General features: G+C 31.6%; 1 protein-coding gene across 1 annotated transcript in view; it reads left to right on the forward strand.

Annotated features, from left to right (window-relative positions):
* Positions 1–19,879, forward strand: part of Asz1 (ankyrin repeat, SAM and basic leucine zipper domain containing 1) — a 45,588-nt gene that overhangs the window by 16,916 nt on the left and 8,793 nt on the right. Inside the window, exons 2-7 of the mRNA XM_010621896.1 lie at positions 7,802–7,913; positions 8,472–8,606; positions 10,095–10,219; positions 10,932–11,007; positions 12,681–12,737; positions 13,707–13,816. Coding sequence (XP_010620198.1) covers positions 7,809–7,913; positions 8,472–8,606; positions 10,095–10,219; positions 10,932–11,007; positions 12,681–12,737; positions 13,707–13,816 — 608 coding nt within the window. The 5' untranslated portion in view covers positions 7,802–7,808. The remainder of the gene's footprint in view (positions 1–7,801; positions 7,914–8,471; positions 8,607–10,094; positions 10,220–10,931; positions 11,008–12,680; positions 12,738–13,706; positions 13,817–19,879) is intronic.

Consider the following 19,879-nt stretch of genomic DNA (forward strand, 5'->3'; position numbering starts at 1 on the left):
ACATTATGTCCTGATTTGAGAAAATCAAAGTGCATTTGGGCTTTAAGAAAGAAGTAGACTCTGTGTTCAGTACCTACTCTGTCATGTCTATAACAGAAGCCCAGTCTTAATGTTGCTTAGTTTCCCTTTTAGAGGGTTGATACTAAAAATAGTTTGATGCTGGGTGTGGTATACACCTGTAATCCCAGCTACCTGGGAGGCCAAGGAAGGAGGATTACAAGTTCATAGCTATCTTGGACAATTCTGCCTCAAAATAAAATGAGCTGGGATTGTATTTAGCACTAGATCACTTGCCTAGCATGAGTAAGGCCCTGGATCCAACCCACCTTAGCATATACATATACACCAAAAAAATTTGGAAAACAGTTCGAATCAAAATAAAATAGTATAATTTGGACATTAGAAGCAATAGTTTCTACTCCAGTTTCTTGGGAATTATTAATGTATTTCAGAGAGCTGAGTCTCCTGGACACATCTCTCCTCAGGCCTTAAATCTTTAGTGTTGTAGTCTGTATATATGAGAGTCTTTGCCTCAAGATATTGGCATTTTTCTTGTTACTATTTCCTCTCTCTCCACATTCTTTTTCTAGGAGTAAAAGACATATTCTTACATAAGAAAGCTAAGTTTAAACAGTGCAGACCAGGCAGTCTTCTTTTCTAGTGAATCATAGAACTGGTTCAATCCCCAGTACTGCAAAAAATAAATAAAAATAAAAGCTTCTTTATCATAGATATTTCATTAATCTCCCAGCTATAAACTGTTTTAAACAGATTTAAAACAGTAGCTAATGCTAAAGTATACATAATAATATGACTTGAAGATAAACCAACCAATTATAATCTTAATATAGAGGGGATAAATAAATCACTATAAAATAATATTGTTGAGTTTTATTCCTGTTTTTCTTTGTATGCCCTCTAGTGGAGGATTTATTGAAATGAAACAACCAGAAAGTAAGACTAATAAAATGTTCTGCATTATCTACAAAAAAAAAAAATTATAGTTACACAGTATACATAAACTTTATTCTTTTTAATCAACAACAAAAAGCTACATAATATCACTATTAAATTAAACTTTTTTGTTAAATATTATGTGCTAGGCTCTAGGAGATAGAAAATGAAAGAGCCAGTTTCTGCTGTAAGAATCTGACAGTACAGTACAGAAGAAAATGGCAATCAGATGATAGATATTTACAACATAGTAAGATATAATGGGTGTCTGTAGGAACATAAAATAGGAAAACTTAACTAAAATATAGATAAGTGAAACTTCTTAAAGGTTTATCTCCCTGTTGTGAAAAAGGAATATGAGTTAATTAACTAAAGATGCCAGAAATGAACACTCTGTACAGAGGGAGGTAAATGTGAAAGAGGAGGAAAGAACATGTTTCATTCAGGCACTTGTAAATAATGTAACTGCACATATACACCCGAAGTATAATACTATTAGAGTAAAAAAAATGAGTGAGGGTTGTAATAACCATACAATCTATATTAAAAATAGGAATTTCGTTGTGAAAGCTGTTGAACAATTTATGAAGATCAACATAAGTATTTTATTAAGGTTATTCTCACAACATATTGAGGATGAATGGAGCCAAGAGTTTGTGATCTTTCCAAAACTGTAGACTATATATTCAGAGTTGCAAATAGAAATGTATTTGCCTGAATTTGAAGAACATCGGCTCCATTGTAACGCACATAGTTTTTAATTTTTCTCTATAAAATTCTCATCATAAGAAGGTTCTTTTTAAAATTGGAAAATCATATATGTTATGAAGGATAAAATTTTCCATTTCCCCTTATCAACAGCAGGTTGTTAATTCTTGCAGAATTTCTTCCATGTGTTAGAGCTTTTCATTTATCTTCTGTTTATTGTTTTTATGTGAGATTATACCCTGTACACTGTATTGCAGTTTACTTTTTTAACTAGTATTTATGACACACCTTCCAGTATGTATAGATGTGCTTCTGAGTGTAATAGTTGTATGAGTGTGATATCATTTAACCCAGTATTTTCTTGAAAAGCATTAAGATTATTTCCAGTTTTTTACCAAAAATTATCATAAAGATAACATAAAAGTATTACAAAAAATACTATAGTGAATGTCTTTAACATCTTGCATGTCTTTTATACAGAACACACTGCTACAGTAACTTTGCTGCAGTGAATGCATATGTATATTTAAAATTGTGATAGATGTTGGCAAATCGTCCCCTCAAAATTTTGAATAACTTTATACTACCTCCAACAATATCTGCGTAGTTGAAAGTGCCTACCAGTGACAGCACTAGGTATTTTAGTCTTCAGTTTCCAGTCTGATTTGCAAGTACTGATGCCTCAATCTAGTTCTCTGCTTTTCAATAATACTTAATTGATTAGTCTTCTACATTGTAGTCATTTATATTTGTCTATTAATTGCCTGTAACCTTTGCACTTTTTCTATTCAGGGGTCTACTTTTTTTTTTTTTTTGTACTGAGGATTGAACTCGGATCCTTGTGCTTGTGAGATAGGCAGCAGGGGTCTACTTTTAGTGATTTATAAGGTCTTTTTAAATATTGTATCTTTCAGTTTTTTACTGTTAAGTGTATTGAAGATGCCATTTCTGGAGGGGGTGGTTTATCCTTATAAATAATTTTTATGTTGTGATTTTTATCCATCTTTTAAGAAAAATTTTCAAAAAGCTAATTTCAAAAAAAAAAAAAACCATTGGGCTTAGAGCTTTCAACAAGTTTACCTCTTTAAAACGTCCAAGGAATCAATTATATTAATACTTTATAAATAGTATTAATAGTTATTTTTAAATAGTTCTGGAATATAAAGAAAAAAAGAAAGTTTTCAGTTTTTTGGAAAGCAAATGTAATATTGATTCTGAAATTGAATTTTAAAAAAGTATCCACCCCAAATAACTGCAGACATCATCTCAGTTATGAACATAGATACAAGAATCCTAAGTTCTTAATGAAGTCTCAGCAAATTTAATGTTACCTGCAAATTAACTGAATAATGTAACCAAATGGAATTCATGTCAACTATGGAAAAATGGTTCAAACAATTTTATATAGGTCAAGGGACTTTTTAAAAGGAGGATTATCATAATATATGATATAAATTCATTTTATAAAACTTAAAATATAATCTTTGTAAAATTTGACTAGATGAATAGTTCTTTGGTTTTGTAAACATATATCTGAAGCCAAAACAATTCATATGCTTAGTGGAAAAACACTAGGAGCATTTATATTGACCTCAGGCATAAGATACACCTATGAGCAATCTCTGTTTTACCTTTATTTTGGGAACTATAAGCAATTCAATCAGGAAAATAAAATGAAACATAGTTAATAAAACAACTAATAATGACAGAACAGTTATTTTTTGTCTGGTTCTCTTATTACCAAATATTATTGTCTCGTTATCACAGAGTATAAGATCACAAGTAGGTGCCACAAGTGTAGAAATTGTTTTTAGGCGCATATGTAAAATCTGAGGCAGTGTTTAAGAAACTTCCCCAATGTTATACAGATGATAAATGCTGAAGGCTAGATCTGAAGCTAGGCAGACTGACTCTTCAGCTTATACTCTTAAGCAGAAGTTGGTAGACTCTAAAGTTTTATTGGAACACTATCTGTACTATCTGTGGGGACTCTCATGTTACAGAAACAGTTTAGCTGTTATGGCATGCTCTTATACCACAAAGTTAAAAGATTTACTCTCTGTCCTATACAGGAACATGAGTCATGATGACCCATGATCTCTGTTGCCTATGATTCAGCTGGTTTTTCATTAGGAAAGTGGGGATATTGTAATTTTTAAGATTAGATTGATTATATAATTGGTAACTCAGAAACTATTAGAAATAAAAAGGTAATTTTTCAGTGCTAATGTGCCAATTTTGGTTGATTTCAAATTTGCATATAATGACCAATTTAAGAATATAATGAGATTATGGATCCCATTCTAAAGAGCAAATAATAAATAGAGACAAATGTGCATGAAATATAAGGACCTAAATGAAAAAATAATAATAAAACTACATTGCATGAAATAGAAGATTGAACAGACATGTCATTTGTTGACTAAGCATTTAGATTTTTTTTAAAAGTGTAAGTTATTTATAAAATTAAACACTATTTAGAGAATAAGCGCATTTTTTTACAACTTGACAAATGATTCTAAAAATTTGGGAAAAATATGAAAAATGTTAAGGAATTTTTGGAAAATAGTTTAAGACTTCATGATATTAAGTTGAGAATAGTCTAGAATTTTGCCCACTTCCTCTTGTGAATTTAGATATTCAGTTGTTAACATATTTTAATAAAGTTCTATTTACAATAAGAAAGGGAACTACTTCTGGAATATAAGAGGAGTAACTTTTTTTTTTTTTTTTTTTTGTACCGGGGATTGATCTCAGGTCCTTGTGCTTGCAAGGCAGGCAGCGGCACCACTGAGTTAAATCCCTGGCCCTTAAAAGGAGTACTTCTAAAGAAATAAACAGATGGAGCCAAATCTATGGTGCAGGCCTGCAGTCACAGCACTCTTAGAGGCTGAGGGAGGAGTTTTGCAAGTTCTAGCCTAGCCTGCATCACTCAGGGGCTTAGCAAGACTGTCTGAAAAATAGAAAGATAGGTCAGGAGATGCAATTCAAGTGAAAGCAGTGGCTTCGGTCCCCAGTAACGTACACACAGTGTGGAAGAAACGGAGTGAAGTAGGGAGGGTGGGAGGAAAGGAGAGATGGGCACCCCGCAACACCTAAAAATGTTACTTATAGGCAAGGTTGCGGCTGCTGACTTGATTCTTCCATTCTTGGAAGGCCTCAGAAGGTAAGTGCACAGCCACAAATAACTAAAATCGGGAGAATGTAAGCATCATGAAATGAGACAGAGACAACAGTCAACAAAAGAGTGATGTATCCTGGAAAAAGCAGAAAAAAATAGAAGATTCATAAAAAGGACTTTATTCTTCTGAGGAAGAAAAGAAGGATTTGCTTCCACAAAATAACAAATAGGATTTACAAAACAAGAACAATGAATTATTTAAAAGAGAATGATGAATATTAAAATAAGTATATGTGCAAAATAACAGATGATGCTCAGCTGTAGAACAGATAGTGAACTGTAAGCTACATGTGAATAAATCATCTAGTATGTAACATGAAGGGTAACAAATGGAAAGGATAAATGAAAGGCTAAGTGATAAGGAGTACCTTACCTGAAGTTCTAACATCTGTCTAGTAATGGTTCCGGAAGGAGAAACTGGAAGGTGTACTATATTTGAATGATGGTAAGGAATATTCCCAAATTGAAGACACCAATTTTTAGGATGAAGAGATCTGCTAGGTGCATGGCAAAATTTATATACAAATGGGTAAACATATAAAATATGCACCTTTTACATAAAATTTAAATATATAGACACATTATAAAGAACTGCAGAATAGTACTAAGAATAAAGCAAAAGTCTTCAACGTTGGGCCAGGGATTTAGCTCCATGGTGCTGCCACCTGCCTCACAAACACAAGGTCCTGAGTTCAATCCCTGGTACCAAAAGAAAAAAATCCTAAATGTTATTTACCAAAGAGACAATTTACCTATCAAGACAATTCCTATACACAAGTAGCCATCTAACTTTAGATCTAGTAATACATGACAGCTATATAGGGAAGCGAATAAACGGTGTGAGAAGCTTTGAATCTGTACTTGTATATTTAGCCAATTTATCTCAGTGAGGAGATTCTTCAAATAAAACCAGAACAACCATTCTTCTTCTAAATATTTTCCACAAGAGTTAAAGACAGAGTGTTCCATGCATACCCATGTTTATAACAGCACAGTTCATAGTAGCTAAATCTTGAAAGCAGTTTTTATGTCCATCAACAGATGAATAAAGAAAAATGCACTTATACATAACAGAGTACTGCCCTGCCATAAAGAAGGATAAACCTGAATTCTTTTTAGGAAAATGGATGCATTTTGAGAAAATAATTTTAAATGAAATAAATCAGACACAAGTTTAAATCTTGCACTGTTTCTCTTACAATGAGAAACCCAAAATAAAAATAGATAATAGGAAATAGGGAGATAGATCCCCATTAAAATAGACAATGTGTTAAATAAGCCCAAAATAGAACTGATAAAAATCTTTCTAGTGTCCTTTAGAATAGGACCCAAAAGTTAAAAGCTTCTGCACAGCAAAGGAAACAACCAGCAGAATTCATTGTCAACCTACAGAATGGGGAAAAATTTCCTCAGACAGAACTAATATCTAGAATATACAAAGAAAGCAAAAAAAAAAGTGAACCTCTCCCTCCCCTCCAAAAAAAAAAAACTATAAAAATTGGCCTGAAATGTATTGACACTTCTCAGAAGAAATACAAATGGTCAATACATACATGAAAAAAATGGTCTCTGGCTATTAGAGAAATCCAGATTAAAAAACAGTGAGATTCAGCCTTACTCCAGAAAGAATGGCTATCATCAAGAAATCAAATAAGAAATGTTTCTGAAGCTGCAGAGAAAAAGGAACCCTCCTTCCACATTATTGGTGGGAATGTAGACTAATGCAACCAGTATAGAATTCAATATGGAGATTCCTCAAAAAACAAAGTTGAAATTCCATTGAACTCAACTATTTCCCTTCTAGTTTTCTTCCTGAAAGAACTAAAGACTTCATATTACAGTGATACACGCACAACCATATTTAGCTGGACATTTCATACTAGCTAAATCTTGGAAGGAGCCTGCATGTCCACCAGCAGATTAATGCACAAGAAAGTAGCATTTATACACAGTGCAGTGCTGTTCTGCCATAAAGAAGGGTAAACATGAGTCATTTGTAGGAAAATGCGGGCACCTTGAGACCATGATATTAATTGAAATGTCAGGCACGCTAACTTAAATATTGTATATCTCTTTTATGAGAAAGCCAAAATATAAATAAAGAACAAAATAAAAGATAATAGGAAATAGGGAAATAGATTTTTTGCCAAAGTGAGAGGGACTAAGAGATGGGGGGAAGAAGGGAGAAGAAGAGAGTGAAAAAAGATTTTGACATGTATTATGTACATGTACCAACTCTGAAAAATACAGTTATTAAATACTGCAAATATGTACCAATGCAAAATTTTAAAATAAATTTATATTCCTATATTTAAAAAAAGAATAGGCCCAGACACTAACTTCCAGGAGTAGAGAGATTGAATCTCTTATTTTGGGAAATGATAAACTATAGAGGAACCACTGTCCCTCTCCGCCCTCTTGAAAGTTTTAGGCAGGTTATATTACTGTGTTGATCTCTTTTTTGATTAAGCATCCAAGTCAGAAAAAAATTCTTTCAGTCTTAAACTAAAATAGAGTCATAAGAAATTAAGAAATGAGTGTTTTAATTTAAAATTTCATTGTGTCAGTGTAAGAAGCATTTAAAATGAACAAATCCAGTGAGGCAAGGACCTTGTCTTGTTCATCACTATATTTCCAGCAAAAACATCGTGTGTTTACTCTGATAATTTTGTAAGTGAATGTGTAAATTAATGAAATATATTAAAAAACATGGCTTAGTGATTTTTTTGTTTCTTCACTAGAGGGTGCTGTGTAAGCATTCAGTACTTTTAAGTTAGCTTTTACATTTTACTTTTTGCTGGAAGATTAGATTTTTAAAACACTTGAATTACTAAAAGCTTTTGTTTTGATTTACTTTCAAAGAAGTACTGATGGTATTGAGTATGGTTAAATTCATAAATTTGAGTAGTTGTTAATGGTGACGTTAATGCAAATGTTTCTTTTCTTTCTCTTCCTTAGAAGACTTATGACTCCAATCATGTATGCTGCACGGAACGGTCACCCTCAGGTAGTTGCTCTCCTAGTTGTTCATGGAGCAGAAGTTAATGCCCAGGATGAGAATGGTTATACTGTAAGAAGTACTTTTGTAATGCTCCATTTTACTTTTAAACTTTGATATTTTTATTAGTAGTTTATAAAATAAGTGGGTTTTTGTTGGTTGGCTTTTATTATAAAGAGTTTTATGACGTAATACTTACAGAAAGCCTGGGATATAATCACTGTTGGTTAAAAAAAAAAAAAAAAAGCTGAAAAAAAAGGGGGATTATTTGATTTTGTCCTCTTTCCTGACAAAAAGAAGCCGAAATACCAAAGAGCATTGGCTCTCAAATACACAGAAGGTTTCATTTTTGTAGAAAACATTTTCATGATTGGCAGATAACCATTTTGCTCTGTGGCATCACTTAGCTATATAAAACTTGGTTTGGTTTTATAAAATCAGTGAACATTACAGTCTGTTTTCCAAATATACCTTTGGGAATATGTCTACATTATATTGTGAAATGAAGAAATTGTCATTCCATTAATTAACTATGTTTTCTCTTTTATTTTTGCCATAAATGCTGTTGAATCTGTTTCCTAGCCACTTGATATACACTCCTTCTCTTTAAACTTTTTCCCCTACTTACAGGCTTTAACTTGGGCAGCACGTCAGGGTCATAAAAATGTAGTTTTGAAATTACTTGAACTTGGAGCTAATAAAATGCTACAAACCAAAGATGGAAAAACACCAAGTGAGATTGCAAAAAGAAATAAACATCTTGAGGTATCGATCTATATATTAAATTACTTTTTCTGTCACATATCACATAATCCTGTATAGAACTTGTACATTACTTTGTTAGAATTCAGAAGTGTAGTAAGAATATTTTTGGCTATTAAATGTTTAAATATATCTTTCTCTGATTAATGAAAACTTTATGTTGCTAGAGCATTCCTCTTCCAACTTAGATGCATTGTAATATGATAATTTAAGTTATGTAAAAGGATAATAAAATATTTTCCTAGAAATAAAATTGTACCAAGGCTATTTAAACATTTCAAACTGGTTCATATTTTTAAGAATTAGCTTTTATATTGAGATTGGTAAGATTAGTAAAATGTCAGATAAGAGTATATAAATAAAACATACTCATGAATATTAGAAAATTTAAAAATTAAATTCTTTAAACATTTATTCCTATACTTGTTACAAGGTATGTGGTAGAGCAATAACACAGTTGGATGTATGATCTACTATCATTTTATTTTAAACTCAATAATAATTATTTACATATTAAATTACTTTAGCAACATAAATTTTGGCTTGAACACTAAAGCTTTAGCCAGAGGTCTATAATTTCTAAGCAGAGATCAAGTATGGTACAATTGTAAAATTAAGTTATTTAGTTCAAGAGTTCATAACACCAAGTTTCTGAATTTTAAAGTATGTGAAATTCCAAAAGTTCCATCATATAAACATCAGAGCATGTCACTTTTACTGCATGTAAAATAACTGTCTATAATTTTTGAACAATCTAATAAACATGCCTATCATTTTACAAATAAAATCTACATTTAAAAATTATTTTAGAGTAGATGCTAATCTCTGAAGTCCTATAAAACTTCAAAAAAGAACTCTACAGTTTTCTTCTAAGGTTTGAAATTTTAAAAACAAAATTGGTTTCTTGTATTGTTAAATTTGGATAGATGATACTGAATTTGATATGATAAATGTATGAATATCAAAATTTATTTTGAGTCATCCATCAATCTTTAAAATAAGATTTGATCTTATTGGCTGATTACATGACATAGTCTTGACTTCCTAAGAAGTTAGATTGTAAAACTAAAGAATTTCACCACATTTCGATGTGCATAGTTGGAATTTGTATACATTTTGTCATGCTTATTATTTTCTCTCCACTTAGCAATGTATTTAAAGTACTACCACAGTGCTTAATTTTTCTGAGTCATTTGTCAAAATGACACATTAGTTTTGTTTTATTATATCTTACTAAAAAGATTAATTTCTATCTTCCTTTAAGCTTACTAATTTGAATTAGATGTACTTTTTCCTGATTATTTTAGGTCAAGGCAGCATTTACTTGATTTTATAAAAGTTATTCTCAGGATAATGTTGTGAAAGTTCTGTCCCTCTCACCTTGGTAAAATTTTCTTTCTAGATAAAAAATCATGGTTAGTTTTTTTAAAGTGTATGTGTGATAAACTAAATCATGTTAAGTACATTTCAGTGCCTTTGAACTTTTTTCAGATCTTCAGCTTTCTTTCTTTGACTTTGAATCCATTGGAAGGAAAGTTACAACAGCTAACTAAAGAAGAGAGTATTTGTAAACTATTGACAGCAGATTCTGATAAAGAAAAAGATCACATATTTGGGTAACAGAACATGGTTTGGTTCAACAGAATCCCTATGAATAAGTGTTTTAAATGCATGTACTAAATATAACTGGGGTAACTACTTCAAATATATATATTAAAAACTTTTACAAGCATTTTAAAATCACTAATGTCTAGGGTTTAGATGTTTTGTTGTTCAGAGTTTTAGAAAATATTTATGTGTAGGAACACCAATCATAACTTTAAATGTAAACTTTTAGTTAAATCAGTAAAATTTATTTTTAAAAGATTCAAACCTGGGCATGGTGGCTCATGCCTATAATCCTTTCTCACTGGGAGACTGAACAAGGGGATTATAAATTCAAACCCAACATGAGCAATTTAGCAATTTAGTGAGACTTTGTTTCAAGACATAAAAATAGAAAATGGCTCGGGATTTAGTTTAGTGCAATAGTTTATGAGCTATATTTTATTTTTTTTCTACATCTTTGCTAAAGAAAACTTGCTTTGGGCTAGGCTTATAGCTCAGTGGTAGAGTGCTTGCTTAGCCCTGAGTTCATCCCCAGCATACCAAAACAATTTTTAAAGAAATAAAAAAGCGTGCTTATTCTTTGATATAGTGTTAAATCTGTTGTGTAAATTTACAAATATGTTCTACATAGATTCCTTGTTACTCATTCCTGTTCTCTCCCTGAATATAAATATATACTATAATCTATTCTGAAATTGACGTTGCTGTAAATATGTTTAGTTCATATACAGCATTTGGAGACCTGGAAATATTTTTGCATGGTCTTGGTCTGGAACATATGACAGACTTACTAAAGGTAAGATTTCATATAAAGTTTATCATATATATGTATGCACACACGTGTATTTATTGGCTAACGTAACATTAAGTGTAAATTCATTAAGCATACTTATGAATGAGTGCCATTCCTTTTCTTCAGAATTTGGACTACATCTTGTTTTAAACTCATAATAATCAATTTTTTTTCCAGAAATTAATATGTTAGAATCTGGGTGGCTTTAACAGCTTTGAATCCGCTGTCCAGTGCCTTTACACTTAAACTCATTGTTTTTGCTTCACTTTTTAAGTTGAAAGTCCCCCTTTATTTTTTCTCTCCTTGCGACAGGGTCTCCCTCTGTACTTCAGGCTGACCTTAAGTTCATTACGTAGCTCAGGCTGGCATGGAACTCACTGGATCCTTCTGCCTCAGCCTGCAAAGCCTGGTATTACAGGAATGTACCACAATACCCAGCTGCAATTGCAAATCTCATATGCAATATTAGAAGCTTGATTTTAAACCAGACAAATCTGGTATCAGATTCTCACTGAGATTATTAACTGAAATATGTTACTTAAATATCTTTTTTTAATAAGGATAATAATAGCTAGTGTAGGGTTGTCGTTTTACATTAATCATGTTCCAAGGACTGCCTAGATGCTTTAAGTATATGCAATATGGGGCTGAGGATTTAGCTCAGTGGTGCTGAGGATTTAGCCCACCTTGCAAGTGCAAAGACCTGAGTTCGATCCCCGGTACCTGCCCCCCCCAAAATATATGTAATATGATTGCAAACTACAGTGAAATTTTAAAATAAATTTTTATACTAAAAGACACATTGTCATTAATCCCTCTCAAAATACTCTTACTTGCTTCATTATCCTTGTGACTGAAGCAGTTTACAGTCCACATTTACAGCAATTTCTGTGAAATTAAAATATTACAGTGTGTCTTCATCCACCTTATTCACCAGGTAAGGACTATGTGGCTTCTCACTCATCCCAAAAGTCAAAATGAACATGAATAAATGTTTTCAACTTAGGACATCAAGGCAACTCAGGACAACAGTGCAGCCAAAGACACTGACAAAAGAGACTTCCAGAACTGCTTCAGAAAATGGCAAGGATGATAGAATAAGTATGTTTGCAGCAAGGGGGAGTGTTTTAAGGAGAAAAATGACAGTGTCTCTTTTACTGTAATAAATTATTTTTAAATTTAAACATTCCCATATATTTTGATCAAACCACATATATTGTGGGATTTGAGTGGTGACAGTACTTATTATCTAGATGAGGATTCTAACCATTTCAGTGGGAATGTGCACATTCTGTTCAGGTGTTTCAGAGCTAGATTTCACTGTAGAGTCTTGAAATTTCTTTCTGTTTGGAAAAATCTTGAGTAGAAGTTCTTGTTTTGATGGGTTCATATCATATAGTCAGAAATTTAATATTGATAAATATAATTTCCATCAAATCTCACAGAATTTTCACTTTAATTGCTTTCTTTGAATCTTGAAAATTAGTTTTGTTTTTATTTTTTAGATGAGTATGTACTGCCTACTCAGTAGTGCAGACCTATATCTGCATACTATATTCTGTCCACTCTAAAAAGTTGAAATTTAATAGTGGAGCATATAACTAACTTACATGTACTTACCCACTTCCCCTTGTACTATTTATATTGAAAGGTGGTGGGTTTTTCCATTTCAACAGGAAAAGGATATAACTTTAAGACACCTTTTGACCATGAAAAAGGATGAGTTTACAGAGGTTAGTATCACTTTCAAAAACTGTACTTGTATTATATGATATTTTAAAATTGTAGATCCTTTTATTTTCTATTTTAAAAATCATAGTGCTATAGAGTGTGACAATATTTTGCTAGGTTCATCATTAGATATGAAAATGGTTAACTATATCTAAAATCCAATTATAATGTTAAGTTACTTTAAATAAATTTAAAGACTTTTAGAGTTTAGGATTTTTTTTCCTTTAGATTGCCATGATATCTTAAGTAAATCTCATACTTCATTTCCACATGTGAAGTAGATTTCTAAAACAGGCTATTTAGGAATTAGGGACATTTTATTATGTACATAAGTGTAAATATGTGTCTTCCAAATAATATGGCTTTTGGTTGGTATTCAAGATTGTAAAGACCTAGTTTTATTAAATAACAACTGAAAAAAAGCTGTAGGAAGTACTAGAGATACTTCGAGAAATAAGGTATCTAAAAAGCAGCGATGTTGCTGTATGAATACCTTGAAAATTTGAAATGTTTTCTATTACTAAAATTCAAAATAAGCACATTGATTAGAACTAAGATATGAAATTAAATTTAACATCAAAGTTTAATACAAATGATAGGTGAGGTATTGTTAATTATCCCTGATAAGATTTTAAATATTTTGAAGGAAGCAGTTTTATGTATTATATATTACTATAATAGAATATATAATTATCATATTGTATTGTTTATATATTATATATAACTTATGTATGAAAACTGTGATTTGATTATAGTCCATCACTATTGCTGTTATCTAGTGCAAAAAAAGACTATATTAACTATATGTCAAATATTTTAATGATGTAAATTTGTCACTTATAGTTATAAGCAAACCATATATTTTAAGTATATGTGTTATTTTCTAGTCTATTTTGCAAGTAGAAAACATTAAGAAAATTAAATTATTTGATGTAAGTATCTTACTATACCTTAAAATTGTCTCTGCATAGAATGGAATTACCAGTAAAGATCAGCAAAAAATTATAGCTGCTCTTAAAGAACTGGAGGTAGGAGAGATAAATTATGGAGAATTACCTGAAGTGGCAAAGTTGGAAATCAGGTAAAGTTAACTTATCAGTTTATATTAACATTGTTCAGAACCAACTAAATTTTGAAATGTCCAAGTTACATTTTATTTGATACCATCGTTTTCCTAAAGAAACAGATTTCATAATCATATACTGTGTTCAAAATGACTTTATTTTACAAAGTCAGTTTTTAAAAAATCAGTTTCCTAAGAATTAATGCAGTGCATTTTTGCAACTCGCATAGAAACATTTGTGCTTTATGTTTTTAACTGCATGTTGCTATATTAGACTATAAAAGTCCCATGCTTTTCTTAGTATAGTTCTTACTCTTTTTAAATCACTTGAAATGTCAAATTGAAAATTTGAAGTAGTAAAAACATTTAGACCAATAAGAAAGCATTTCTTGGGCCAGGGATTTAGCTCAGTGGTTCTGCCACCTGCCTTGCAAACACAAGAACCTGAGTTAATACCTGGTACCAAAAAAAAAAGCATTTCTTACATAATTTCAGCTCTGTTTTTGGCCTTCCTATGTGATAAATCGTGTTATTGATATATAGACTTCAGTACCATAAATTTGTCAGGAAATGATTTTTAATAACTTAAAATCTATTTTGAAAATCATGATATTTGATTTTGTTAACATAGAGCAGTATGTTTAACTTTTTATTTTGAAATAATTGTAGATGCACATGATTTTTCAGAGAGAGATGCAAAGAGATCCATGTACCCTTCCCCGAGTTTCATCCAGTGTTAATACCTTGTATAACTCTAGTATAATATCAAAACTAGTAAAGTGACTTTTGTATAATCCACAGAGTTTATTTCTATTTCTCCAGTATTAATTGCCTGTCCTTTATCTAAAATGCTTAAGATTGGGAGTGTTACGTATTTTGGAGTTTTTAAGTTTTAGAATATTTACAAAGAATTTACCTAATACATATCCCTAATCTGACAATCAAAATTCCAGAATGTGGTGAAATTTAATTCAAAGTTCAGATTTTCCTGCTAGGGAAATAAAACCTGTATCATATTGTCTTGATTAAATAATCAAGATTATAATATATATTAAACCTTAACAGCAAGAAGAATGATTCTTATTTTATTCTTTTTCAAAATTGTCTTATGTATCCTAGAATCATTTTCTATTCATATGCATTTTAGATCAAGTTATTCTGTCTACAGAAAATCTCTCTAAGCTTTTGATAATAATTATACTAATCATTGATTAATTTATGCAGAATTAACATCTTAACTTTTAAATATCTTAATTCATAAACACAGATATCTCTACAAGTTTGTGATTTTTCTTTCATCAGTATTTTGTAATTTTTATTACATAGATTCTCTACATATTTTCTTAGATTTATACCTACGTATTTCATTATCTTGGAGCAATTGTCAGTGATATTAACTTCTTCTTTTTCATGTATAGTTCATTTTTGAGCTTTTATTACACAAATTCTGTGTGTATTTTGTTAAGATTTATACCTAAGTAATTATTTTTCGAGCAGTTGACAGTGACATTGACTTTTTGTTTCTATGCATAGTTTGTGTGTGTGCTCTAATCAAATATCCTTCAACCTTACTCAATTCATTTATTAATTCAAAAAGTTTTTTTCTAGGTTAAGATTGTCTATATAATCATGTACTCTGCAGAGAGGTTAATTTCTTTCTTTCCAATCTTGTTATGCCTTTTCTGTATTTTTCTTGTCTTACTGCAGTGGGTAACACCTCTAGTATCATGTTGAATAAGAGTGGTAAATAATGAACATTGTTGACTTGTTCCCAGTCTCAGAAGAGAACCATCAGTGTTTTTAGTCTTGATAATGGTGTTAGCAGTAGAGGTTTTTAGAGTCTCTTTGTGAGATTGAGAAAGTTAAGCTCTTCTGTTTTTCTTCAAGTGTTTATTATGCATGGTTGTTTAATCTTCTCATTTTTTTTTTCCCTGTGGCCTATAAATATGGTGGGCTACATTTGGTATTTTTAACTATTGAACCGGCTTTGTCTACCTGGGATTAATCCCATGTAGTTATGGTTTGTTATTCTTTTTAAGCATTGTTAGGCTTCATTTGTCAGTATTTTGCATCTAAGTTCATGAAACTGCTTTATAGGTTTATGTTTTGTGTTTTACTCAGTTTGGGTATCCGGGTAATACTGGCCTTAAAAAAATGAGTTGAAAGTGTTCCTTCCCCTTCTGACTGTACAGTGAGAGGCAGAGGGTGTAGAATTAGTGCTAATTAGTGCAACATTGTATTGCATTAGTGTTAATTTTTCCTGGGATCTGTTGTCATATCCCAGTTTATTCCCAGTGCTGCTGATTTGTTTTCTTTTTTATATGTTAGTCTTCCTAGAGGCTTATTGATTTTTTTCAAAGAACCTAATTTTTGTTTCAGTAATGCGCCCCCCTATTTGGTACTGGGGATCAAACTCAGGACCTTGAGCTTGCAAGGCAGGTGGTGGCACCACTGAGCTAAATCCCTGGCCCATTTCCCTATTATTTTTAATTTTATTTATGTTGTTATACTTATTGTTTCCTTCCTTCTGATTTCTTTAGATTTTACTTTTTTCTAGATTCTTGAGGCAGTTAGCCTTTACCATTTCCCCTCAATACTGCTTTAATTGCATCACACAAGTTTTGATACATTGTTTGGTCACTTTACTTCTATGTGTATTTTTATTTCTTTTGAAACTTCGTCTTTGATTCATTTAGAAGTATGTCATTTAATTTTCATAGGTTTACAGATTTTCCTGTTGTTCTTCTGGCATTGGTTTGTAGTTTGATTCCATTATGGTCGAAGGAAATTGTATATTTCAAGAGCTTACCATCTATATGTGCCCACCAGTGGCTATAGGGAGACCTAAAAAATGAATGTTTAAAAGTTAGCTACGTTGGGGTGAGATGTAACTTAACACACTTGAAGACTCACTGAGGATTTTAATGGATTATTAATTCAGTTTAACTAACAGTGTCACATATATAGTCATGAAAGTCTTAGACTACATTAAAGAAAATATAATGTCCAGAATAAAGAAGGTAATAAGGGCCTGGGATTTAGCTCATTGGTGCCACTGCCTGCCTCACAAGCACAAGGTCCTGAGATTGGTACAAAATAGTGGTTTCATTGTATATAACACTTAGATTTGCAGGTTTTTGCCTATAGAAGGATTTAAAAATAAACTGTAAAAAATTAAGGCTTTTTCTGCCTTTTAGATTGTGCAATTGTCTATTTAGTAATGTTTGTAAATATTTTTGTACAATTATGTCTTCCCTAATCCTCTGCTTGTCAGTTTACATGGTCAGGTTTATTACATCTTTCTCAGCCTTTTTACTATGTTTGTTCATTTTCTGAAACTGTTGACCTTCTCCTTTTGGTTTCACATGGGTCAAAACATAACCATCATGGGCCAGGGATTTAGCTCAGTGATGCTGCCACCTGCCTTGCAAGCACAATATCCCAAGTTTGATCCCCAGAACCAAAACAAAACAAAACAAAATCATAACAAAGACTAAGTTTAGGAATAATGTCTGTTCAGAATACGAAAAGGTTTTTTTCCCTCTAGAACTCTTAAAAGTGCCTGCAATTTCTATAAAGGAAATCTCAAGAATATTTTTGTACTTCCTCAGAATGCTCTAAACTTACTTTGAATTCTACCTAGTATTCTTTGCTAATTTTTTTAAGAGTATAGCAGCAATTTTAATTTTAAGGCAATGTAAGTAGTACATTTTTTATTTCAACATATTTCAGTTTGATCCCCCCAAAATAATATTATAAGTGAGGATTATATATCAGTACCATATGTATTAATGGAGGGTTAACCCAAAGTTAAAAGAGGAAAGGTTCATTTAGCTCACAGTTTGTAGACGCTTCAGCCCGTAATCGGCTGGCTCCCAGCAGGGTGGCACATGGCAGAGGGGCAACAGTTCATGGTAGAACAAAGGTAGCAAAGCAACAGGGGTCCTTAACAGCATCTTCCAGCCCCATTATCTTATCTAGACTACTTAGGGCAGGTAGCACTCATACCCTTAATCCTAGTGCCCTTGAACCTAGCATTACACCATGAATCACTTCCAGCATCACACACTCTAGATCCAGCCACTTCTGAAAAAGCCCCATTTCATTCACATGAGGCTTATAAGGAGGTCCCCATAGCTGGCAGTGTTACAGAATAAACTGAATAACTTGATATGTATATTAGCCACATTTTCCATTCCCTGAGACCTAACTGTATAGACACCTTGGATTGAATAAATTGATAAATTGTCAAGGGATGGTAGAAACCTGTAAAATATAATACTTATAAATGCAATCATCATTAGTGATGATTAGTGATGTAATAATCATCATTAGTGAAGCCTATCTAAAGCTAACATTATAACTATAATGAACAAGTAGATTTCCATACCATTTTAGAATTCAGAGAAGTCTTTCATGGAATAATCTAGATGATCTGGATTTCTTTAAAAATTTGCTACAAAGTTTACATTATCATCATTCCCTTTCCTCACTGCTTCTTCCTATTTTCTTTCTTTTTTTAGCGGGGTGAGTTACCAGGGATTAAACTTGGGACCTCGTGCTTGCGAGACAGGTGGCTGAACCACTGAGCTAAATCCCCGGCCCCTTAATATATTTTCTTAAAACAAGAAAAGTCTATATTTAAAATAATGCCTTGTCATTTCAGAAGAGTATTACAGATCTTAAATATTTATTGCCATGTGAAGTTACTTGTGAAGGCAGACTTTCTTGAATACCTTTGTTCATTTTTAAAATTATTTTCATTATTACTTCTATGATAGAATATTCCCAAGTTCTGCATGACTGAGTTACAAATTACATTTTCTAATATTATCTACTTGTATGGTGGTAGGGTTGCCGCTGTGTAATTTTGTGGGATTTAATAGATTTAAACAATATGCAAAATCCTAATGATCACTTACTGAAACTGCTGAATTAAAAAGAACTGGCAGACATATATTCCAGGAATTTGACCTTGTTATTAAATCATAGAATTTGTTTACATGCTATTATGGAAAAGGTTTTACTTCTCATTTGTTTAAAGTCATCCTTAAAGGAAGAAATTAGTCATTAAGTCATAAGAAAACTAACAGCAGGAAAAGTTGAACTGATTGATTATAATTTCCTTGTAATTTAATTTTAACAACTTAGTTACTGATTTATTTCAAGATACTTTGTGTCAGATTATCTTAAATGATCTGTAACAAGAATACACTGCATTTTTCCTCCTTATATCACAGTAGTAAAGAATACAATTTCAAAATGTTAATAACCATTCCATTACTATTTTGATATATTTTGAACAGAAATAATCAACTTTTATTCATGTCTTAAAAGTTTTGAAAGTTCCTGCTAAGATCTTTTTTTTCTGAGCTCTGAACCACTAATATCCATTTGAATATATCAAAATCTTCTCAAAATTATGACCATTGAGACATTGCTCTTCTGAGAAAAGAAAAATCTACATAGATACAAAATTTTATGTAAAGTATATTGGTATATTGTTCATGTGTATTATAAATATTTTAGAATTGGAAACTTCAGAGAAATGGTTGAATTAGATTCCATTGATATTATTTTTCCACCATTAAAATTATTTTCAGACAATGTCGTGGAAACATACTTATTGTAATATAAAAGCTACAAGAATACTGGAAGGAAATGTTTATTATAAGAAAGATCTGTTAGGCCGGGGATTTAGCTCAGTGGTTGCACCACCTGCCTTGCAAGTGCAATGACCAGAGTTTGATTCCCCATACTCCCTAGCACCCCCCCAAAAAAAAAAACCTCAACAGAAAGTAATACTAGTTATTATCTTTGAGTGGTAAGATTGTTGATGATTTTCATTTTTCCAAACATTCTATAATAAGTACATAGTACTTTTACTATAGTACCTTTATTGCAAATTTGAATTTTTATCTTAATACTTAACTTTGAATTTTCAAAATATCGCCTGTTGGTTTAATCTGTATACATGATGTTATGTTGCATTGCAGTAACAAATGACTTCTAAATCTCAGCCATGCTGTTCAAATGGCAGGGTCCTGAGTTCAATCCCTGGTTTAAAAAAAAAAATACATA

The sequence above is a fragment of the Fukomys damarensis genome, unplaced genomic scaffold (assembly GCF_012274545.1).
Source record: "Fukomys damarensis isolate Sample0158 unplaced genomic scaffold, DMR_v1.0_HiC HiC_scaffold_4, whole genome shotgun sequence".
NCBI classification, from domain to species: domain Eukaryota; kingdom Metazoa; phylum Chordata; class Mammalia; order Rodentia; family Bathyergidae; genus Fukomys; species Fukomys damarensis.